This window comes from Ctenocephalides felis, unplaced genomic scaffold (genome assembly GCF_003426905.1).
Source record: "Ctenocephalides felis isolate EL2017-DRISC unplaced genomic scaffold, ASM342690v1 CF-g0.4_SCAFFOLD_02233, whole genome shotgun sequence".
NCBI lineage: Eukaryota > Metazoa > Arthropoda > Insecta > Siphonaptera > Pulicidae > Ctenocephalides > Ctenocephalides felis.
Window position 1 is genome coordinate 1,888 of NW_020538387.1, and position 10,192 is coordinate 12,079.

Below are 10,192 nucleotides of genomic sequence, written 5' to 3' on the forward strand. Positions count from 1 at the left end.
TATCTTCGAGTGGATCCAAATACTCGGATGGTGCTGAAGAGATCACTGTTACTCGGATGGTGCTTCACGTTCCTGGTGAATGCCTCAAAATAGTAGGCTGGTCGCTTCCGGCGTCGCTATCGTATCAGTATAGGATTACGGCGGTGCCTCGAATCAGTAATGGATTCGAGCAAATGCAGCAAAAGCGACCCTTAATTTCACATCACCTAAATTACACGTCTTTACAACAACGATAACTTTGGCAATGCCTCACTGCACCAAAAAATTTTAATATTATTAGGTTTTTGTAAATAAGTTTTGAATACTTTTACAGTTTCACTTTCACAATCACTTTATTTAAACTCAGTTATTTTAGAGACATTTATTAGTCAGTACTAATAAGCTTTTGTCTTGATAACTGGTCTGTCCAAAGCTTGAATGCGTGGCTCAAAACGTTGATTAAATCAACTTTAAAAATCTGGTTCGAAGATGACCAAATGGAGCGATTTACAACATGACGTCGTTGTGATGCTTCGATAGTGGACTGTAATTTTTATTAATCGATGAAATGCGAAATCCCCACGATGATTGTTTTAGAAAATGAAACTTTTCTTATATCACATTAATTTATTCTATATACTATTTTACAAAATACCTCCTTATTCTTTGCCTGTTTATGCTAGACTGAATATTCATTTTATTTCAGGCCGACGGAATACATTTTATTGACATTTTAATAACCTAATTATATAAGCCGTCGAGCCTTGGCAGGATCGTCCCGTTTACGGGATTTTTTTTTTTTTTTTTTTTATTTTTATTGGCTTCCTCTTATTATACAATTAGCCATATAACATACATTTTAACTTAAATATTTTCTATATAATTTTAAATATACATATTTATATTTTAATTTTTGATCTAACTAAAAATTCATATATTACTCTATAGCTATTCTTATTACAAATTAATAGATCTAAGTTAAACGGTTTGATAATATCTAAATTTCTATATATATAATTTAACATTCTTTTTCTGTTTTCTTCATATTTTTTACATTCCAGAATTATATGTTCCAGAGTACCTTCTTCCTCTCCACATTTACATATATCTGAATTTATCACTTTTATTCTATGCAAGTGTTTCGCATAGCTTCCGTGTTTGGTTCTTATCCTACTGATGGTGACAATAAAACTTCTTTCTTCATTTTTAAACTCTTCAAACCATGGTTTAAACGATAAACAGTCATTATATAATTTGTAATGCCTTCCTTTTCTTTGCGATGTTTCTCTCCATAATTCTTTCCATCTCTCCTCTGATTTAATTTTAATTTTCTTAATTATGTCACCATATAAGCATTTATTATATTCTTGTCCGCTTACACTTGCTGTTTTTGCCAGTTCATCAGCCTTTTCGTTTCCTTCCACACCTATATGACCTTGTACCCATTCAATATTTATGTTATTTCCAATCCCTGTAATTATCTCTATATCATTCAATATTTCAAAATATATTTTTCTTCAAATTCTATTGTATTCATGAACTTCTCTAATTTATTTACACAACTTAAACTATCTGTTAAAATCATAGTTTTTTTATACTTATTCATTTTAGCTATTCTAACAGCTTCACGAATAGCTATTAGTTCTGCCGAATAAATAGAAATAAACTCCGGGAGTTTATAACATATTGGTATTTTTTCCTTTTCAATCCATATTGCACATCCAACTCTATGTGAAACATTATTTCTCGACCCATCCGTATATAAAATTATACTATTAGGTCCATCGTGTTCTATCCACTTTTTATACTCTTTTTTGACTACAATCGTTCTTTTATTATAATACAGTTTTTCATAATATGGATGAACTCCATGGACTACGTTAAATTTCCTATAATCCTTTAAAAATTGAAAACTGCTTAGAATGTCTGGTACTTTTTTGTTTATCCAATATGTGCTCCTGTCTATACATCTCCATATTTCCATCAGTTTGTAATTCAACACAGATTCATTATTTATTATGTTTTTCAAAATATATTTATCACATAAGAGCTTTCGTCTTATTTCTAATGGCATTTCTCCACTTTCCAATAATAATACATTTGTTGGCGTTGACTTCATTGCTCCTATACATATTCTAAGACATCGATATTGAATCTTGTCTAAATCTTGAATTTTTCTACTGTTACTAAATATCCAAGAGCCATAATCTAATTTTGGTCGAATTAATACTCTATATAGGTTTAATGCTGAACTTGGATGTAAACCATTCCAAGTTTTATTTAACATTCTTAATATATTTATACTTTTTTCTGTCTTTTTTTTAATACTTTCTATATGTGTCTTGAATGCCAACTTTTGATCTAGATAAATTCCTAAAAATTTATTTATTTCTTGAACTTTTATATTATAATTTTTTGTTTGAATGCTTGTTGGGAAATTTCTTTTATTATGTCTAGTGAATATACCAATCGTACTTTTTTTTCTGATAATGTTAAACCATTTTTGCTCAACCATAAATTGTATAAATCAATATTGTTTGTCATAATCTCCAAAGCATCTTTTAATGTTTTCCTTTCTACATAAATCACAACATCATCAGCATATTGTAAGATCTTTGTTCCAGGTACCCAAATTTTTTCTAAGTCATAAGCATATAAAGCATATAATAAAGGACTCAGTATACCCCCTTGCGGAAGTCCTTTGTATAAGTATCTTTCATATTTTCTATCATTCATCTCTATAACTATTTTTCTTTGAAAAACATTATAAATTATACTTCGTACAAAAATTAATGGCAAACCTAACTTTAATAATTTATCCATTAAAATATTAGGTATTACATTGTCATAAGCTCCCTTTATATCACTAAATAGTGCTACAACATATGTATTTTTAGAAAATGCCAAATATATGTCACTAATAAATATACTTAAATTATCCATTGTACTATGTTTTCTTCTGAAACCAAATTGAGTTCTTGGGAATATTTTATTATGTTCCAACCACCATTCTAGCCTCCTCTTTATCAATCTATCTTTTATCTTGGCTATGCACGAGCTTAAAGTTATTGGTCTATAGGCATCTATTTCATTTCTATTTATATTTGGTTTTCTTAATAAAATCACTTTATTAATATGCCAGTCATCAATTAATTCAGGCCTCTTCCAATATTTATTAATTATCTTTAGTAATATTTGTTTACCTTTCTCTGGAAGGTTTCTTAACATTGAATATTGAATATTATTTAATCCAGGCGCTGTATCCGTTCTTTTATGCCAGGTTTTTTCTAGTTCCCATTTTGTAAACGGTTTACTTAATAAATCATTTTCCATTTCCGCATACCCATTTAAATCTTCATCAATATTGTAACTAACTCCTGGTGGTGCTATTTTGTCTACTAGAACATCTAATACATCATCACTACATTTGATACATTTCCCGATTCACCCATATTTAGCATAGATCTTACCATTTTGAAAACTTTCCTAGCGGGCGTTTTAGGTTTTATATTATTTATATAATTATTCCAGCTTTCTCTTTTTTTCAATTTGAAAATTCTTCTTACTTTTGCCTTGAATCTATTACATTCCATAAAGTTTTCCCAGTTTGCATTATTTCTGTATTTTGCTTCTATTTCTCTTCGTTTTTTAATTAAATCCAAGCACTCATTATCAAACCACATTGGTCTTCTGGTTTTATTTCTCACCTTATTAATTTGTATACTGCTGTTAGCTGCACTATCAATCCAATCTAATAATTCACTATAACTAACTTCTGTTGTAGAATTATCTATCTTTTCGCATTTTTCTTCTATAACGGATTTATATTTATCCCAGTCTGCTCGTTTACAATTCCATTTTCTTACTGATGTATTTATATATTTGTCTTTTTTCACATTAAGTTCAACATGGATTGGAAAATGATCAGATCCCAGTGACTCCTTTTGCACTTCCCACTTTATCTTATTTATTATTTCTGATGAACATAAAGTTATATCAACCACCGTTTTTGAATTTTTGAATACCAGAGTCGGACTTCCATTGTTCACTAAATATAAATTGTTTCCTTCAATTGATTCCAATAGTTCATTACCATATCTATCACTATATGAGCAACCCCACGCATAATGGTGAACATTAAAATCTCCCATAATGATACAAGGTTTTGGGATTTTACAGAATAATCTATTCCATTGCTCTTTTGAAATATTCGTTTTAGGAACAACATACAATGATATCAAATAAATTTTTTCCTTATTAACGTTAACTTCTGCTGCACACATTTGACAATTATTTCTTCGACTGATTCAAAATTTATTTCATATTCCCTACTATCTATATTTTTATTTATAAATAATGCCGACCCTCCTTTATTATCGTTCCTATCTTTTCTTATACAATTAAAATTTTTTAGATTATACTGCCTATTCTTATTGAACCAGGTTTCTGATAATGCTATTATATCTAATTGTTTATTATATAACCACTCTTCTAAACTTTCTTTATTTGCATAAAACGATCTAATATTCCATTGCATTATTCTCATAATTTAATCCTTATATATAAAAAATTAATAACAATAATTAATTAATTGATTTAACATTACTTAACCAAATAAACAAATAAATACAATAGAACCTTAACTATCTTCTTATTATTTCTTTTTCAATATATATTTATATATATACACACACACATATATATATACATACACACATACATAATTTTTAAATTTTAAATTTTAAATTTTACCTACATACTCACACATTAATCTTTGCTAAATAAATAATTAATCAATTCCTTCAGAATAAACCATTTCTAATGATTTTTTTTCACTACCTTTACCTAAACTTTCTAAAACTAATTCTAATTTTGTTTTTATCAAATTCATATTATCTTCTTTATTTACATCTATCCCATATCTCTGATCCTCTAGTTTTTTAATTATATTCATAATATCACTTCTCAATTGTATCCTCCGTGCAGTTGATATTTCTCTAATCTCATTTCTTTTATTCCTTCTGTTTGAATTAGTACTATCATTTCTTTCTACTAAATCTACCCCTGACCGATGTTCAAAATTTCTGTTGTAAAAATTTCTCATATTATTCCTATTATATGGCTTATTTATTCTCATTAACACTTCTTTGTCATAATATTCTTCTTTTTCCTTCCAATTTGATAGTATTTGATACCTATTACTACTTGATGTACTTGAATTCCGTGCAGTGGTATTAATGATTTCTGGGTAACTACTTTCATATGTTTTAAACTGATTGGTGTTACCAACTGCTTCAGCGTATCCATTGTTTTGCACTATCTTTCTTGTTTCGGAATATGTTATATTCTGCATTGCCATAATCTCTTTAATTTTTTTATTTTTCAAGTAAACCTCACAGCCTTTATCATCCGCTAGATGATTTCGATAACATAGACCGCATATCACTAATTCACTTTTACATACCTCCATTTTATGTTCCTCTGCACACTTTTTACAACGTATTTTACTTTTACATTGGGCCTGTACGTGACCATACCTCCAGCAATTGTGGCACTGTATTACTTTCTGAATAAATGGTTCAACCCTACAACTTACTGAATGTATATAAACTCTTTCCGGTAATTTATTACCTCTAAATACAATTTTGACTCGTTGTGATCTAACCTTTTTTGTTTCATTATTTCTACCCTTTAAACATTTAATTGCCAAAACTTCACAATCACTTCGAATACTGCTCAATATTTCTTTTTCATCTATTTCTGGGTCAATATCAAAGATAATTCCCGATCTCATTAATTTGTGTCTAGGTATATATGCATTAATGTTAAATATTTCTAATAAATTTTCTCTTATTATTCTATTTGCACTCTTATAATTTTTCAATACTATATTTATTTTATTTTTACCGATTGATCTGATTTCTTCTATATCTTTACTCAAATTTATTAAATGTTTATGAAAGATTCTTCCTACTGCCATTGGGTGAAATCTTCCAATATTTTTATCTTTACTCTCAGCATGCACTATGAATGGGCCTTCATCCGTTTCTTGATAAAATTTCATTTCTTTAATGGTTTCCATGTCCTTTACACACATATTATACCAATTATTATTGTTTTCATTGTTTTCATTTACTACTGAATTATTATCACTAGTTTGATTTGCATTTGCCTCTTTAATTACATCTGCTTTTAACTTTTTATTTGTACTTTCCGATCTGTCATTTATTGAATTATTACCAGTCATTACATTATTTTCATTATAAATTCTATATGTTTCACCATCTTTCCTATTAATTATTCCCGATTTATCTCTAATATTAGTGGTATCATTTACCCAATGAATTTTGTCACCTTCTGTGACATAATATGTATTATTATCCCACTCCAATTCACTTTCACTACTTGTATTTATATCGACATCTGATAACGATTGTGACTCACCGCCACCCGGGTCAGGTGGCTCGGTATCCATAATAACCCGTTATAATTTCTTCTATTCACAACAATCAAAATTATACTATTAAATAAATATTTTGAACGATGTGCTCACTACGGCTGCCGAAACTCGACTGAAAAACATGTGTTTACGGGATTAACAAACCTTTTCCTGACCGTTATATGTAATAATATTTTACAATGTTACAGCGACGGTCACACCAGATGTTCTGGTTTTAAAATTATCCAATATAATTCAATATTGAATTTTTGTTTTCGGAATTTTCTCCATTTATGATTTTTATAAAGTTGCTGGTGATAAGTGCGTCTGCTTTGGTCTCTACATTAATGAGGTTTAATCCACTTTCTTCATATTTTTTTCATTTTTTTTATTTGAATTTTATATAAATGGCTTTGCCATATAAATTCATTCACTATATACTGAATTTCTTTAATTATAATCTTTGGGCCAGTTATGATTTGCGCAATATACCATAATTTTGATAATGCATATATATTCACGAATCTTACTGAATCAGATTGAAGTTTCTACTTTCGCCATTATATAATATATTTCTGACACTAGTTTTTACTCTATTCCAGTTTTTCATGGTTGTATCTTCTAAATTTCTTCTAAATGTTAATCTTAAAACCTTAATTCTATCAGTTATTTCTATGTTTGTATTTATTTGCCTGCTTCTCCAATTTCCTACTTCTAAAATTTTAGTCTTGGATTTATTTATGGTGAGATTTGAAGTGTTTGACGCATTTTCATATTCATTTTTTTATAGTGTTCTAAAATATGTTTAATCATTTCAGTTCATTTATATTTCTCATAATTATAGTCACGTCATCAGCATATGCAAAATGCTGTTCTATTTAATGTTTTGTGAAAAGTCCTAATTAGCGGTTCTAAAACCATACTAAATAGCAACATTGATAATGGACATCCTTATAGATTATTCAATTCGAATATTTTTTGTTGTGTATCCATTTATTAATACTTTTGACTTCGACTACTTATAATAATTTTTAACAAAATTAATAACTTTTGATGGGAAATTCATTTTATTTATTATTTGGAAAAGAAATGTATGTGATACCGTATCAAATGCTTTTTGGAAATCGATATTCACAATTCCCATATTTTTATTTTTTTACTCTATGGAAGATCTTATTCCATTCCATTCTAAATTATATGAGATATTTTTATTCGGTACCACATGTTTGCTCACTACCTAATATTTTACTAACTTTAAATTTTATTCTGTTAGCGAGAAAATTATTTAGTATTTTTATATCAGAATTCAAAAGAGTTATCGGCCTATAGTTTTTTATGGTATGTTTTTTGCCTTTTGGTATTAAGGTTATTATCCCTTCGAATAGCCGTTGATTTCTAACATCTTGAAAAATTTTATTCAATATATTTACAAAATCATTTTTTATAATTTCTAGATGATACTTACAAAATTCATATGGTATTCCATCGGGTCCTGGTGTCCTGTTGTCTTGTTGTTACTCATACTCTGGATTACCACACATAATTCACCGATTGTTATCTCTTTATTGAGGTTTTCTGCATCAGTTGTTGTTAGAAATTTTGTAATATTTTGTATTAACATTGTTTGGTGTTTTTCTGAAGATTCTTGGATTTTAAAGTTTTCTTCAAAATAATTTTCAACATGTTCCAAAATGTCTTTCATTTTTGTAATTTTTCATTATTTTTTAACTCCTTTATATACGAACTGTTTTTGTTTTTGATATCTTTAGCGTGACTAAATAACGACGCATTTTTATATTCATCAATAGTCTTAATTTTACTTCTTATCATTGTTCCATTTAAATACTTATTTTGCATTAATATGATCCTTGTTTTTAATTCTCTAATTTATTCCGTTAAATCTTCTTCGCTATTTTCTTTTTGTGACATATCTGTTAATAATTCTTGCATATTGTTGATAGTTTGTCTTCTCATGTTTGCTGCATCAATTGCCATTGATTTGAATAATCTTTTAATTGTTAGCTTCATTTGATCAATCCACCAACTTATTACGTCATTTTTATATTTATATGCACTTTTATTTTTATTGCATATTTCTTGAAAAATATTTGTCGAGTTTTTCAACGTTTCTGTATTCAATTTCCATATTCCTTTTCCATAAATTGGTAATTTATAATCAGTTATATATTTTATTTTAAGCATGTGGTGATCACTAACACTTACCGAAATTAATTCTGTATTCTTAATTGTATCCGCAATATTTTTAGATACATATGCTCTGTCTATCCTAGATTTTGTGAATGTCTTATGAAGGTAAATTTCACTAAATTTCCATACTGCTTCTCTCATGTATCTTTAAGATCCAGTTGTTGAACTAATCTATTTAAACCATTACAGAAATTAATAGAATTTGAAATTACCTTGCTGGTCTTTTGCATTTATCACACAATTGGAATCTCCTATTAAACTCAATCTACTGTATCTATCGACGATATGTGGCAGTATATCATTTGCAAAGAAGGAATTTCGAATGTTTTTATTTTTGCTTTCAGATGGAGCATAAATACGTATAATTCTATTTTTGTCATCGATGTTATTTTTGCATCAGTTGATAATATAGGATTTTTTACAGCAATTGTATTCCGGTATATGATCGCCGTACCTCTTTCAATGTTTTGAATATTTATTTATTTATTTATACGTCAATCGGCTTTATACAGTTTTATAATATAGTATGCTAATTTCTAACTTGTATATTTATATATTGTTGTACACCCCTGATCTCTGTTCATCAACGCGGTGCCCTACAATATATATATATACACAAACACACATATATACATTCACATCTACTTACATACCGATATACATACATATGTACTCATATAATACGCATACATATACATACATACACATATATGCACATTCACATATAAGTACATAAATACATACACGTAGACTTTATAAAAACCTATGATAATTAAGTAACATAAAATAATACTTTGGTTAAATAATGACTTTGGTGATAAAATTAATTGCACAAAATATTATGGTGTTTAAGTTTTTTCTTTATGTTAGCCTCAAAACTTTGTTGACGCAAATCGAAAAAGTTCAAACTGCCGCAATACTCATTGACTTCTTTGGCTAGTCTATTTAAAGGGCTATTTTTTGAGGATTTTGCTGTATAGATTAATCTATTGGATCGAAGTCCTGGCCTTGGAGTGACAAATTGTTTCTTTTCTAAGAGTTCTGGTGATTCAATAAAGCCGTATACTATCTTGTAAAAGAAAAGTAAGTCCGTGATTTTTCTTTATGATGTCATCAGCGTTGCATTTTCCTATCATTTTATAGTAGGCAAAGTTCGACACATATTTCTCAAACTTATGCTGCACCTTATTAACTTCCCGTAGGGCAAGTTATAGTAATCGCAAAAAAATCGAAAATGAAAATTTTTGCATTTCTCGACGTTTCAAAGGTTTATGAATATTTTGGCATACCTTAGAAAAAATGGATGTATGTGTGTGTGTGTGTATGTGTGTGTATGTATGTGTGTGCGGATACAAATTTTCGTCGACGATTTCGGGAACACGGATGAAGCGATTTGAATAATTCAAAAAACATTCGATTCGTATTGATAAGGAGACGTGCTGATTAGTTTTTGGCGAAGGCAGGTCCAGCCGTTCCGAAGATACGGGGCAAAAAGTGCCGAAAACGGTAACTTAGTTTTTAAGAGAACGGAGCGTCCGAATTCAATAATTCAAAAACCATTTTACT

The 10,192-nt window shown here is 28.7% G+C and overlaps 1 protein-coding gene across 1 annotated transcript; it reads right to left on the bottom strand.

The window, feature by feature from the left end:
• Positions 1-1,033: 1,033 nt before the first annotated feature.
• Positions 1,034-4,130, bottom strand: LOC113380589 (the record flags this gene model as incomplete). The annotated part of the gene is made up of 4 exons (XM_026619770.1): positions 3,566-4,130; positions 2,786-3,386; positions 2,478-2,731; positions 1,034-1,450 (listed from the first exon to the last, which is right to left on the bottom strand). Coding segments are annotated over exons 1-4 (1,837 nt in total), but the record flags the coding sequence as incomplete, so codon positions are not given.
• Between the last annotated feature and the right edge of the window lie 6,062 nt (positions 4,131-10,192).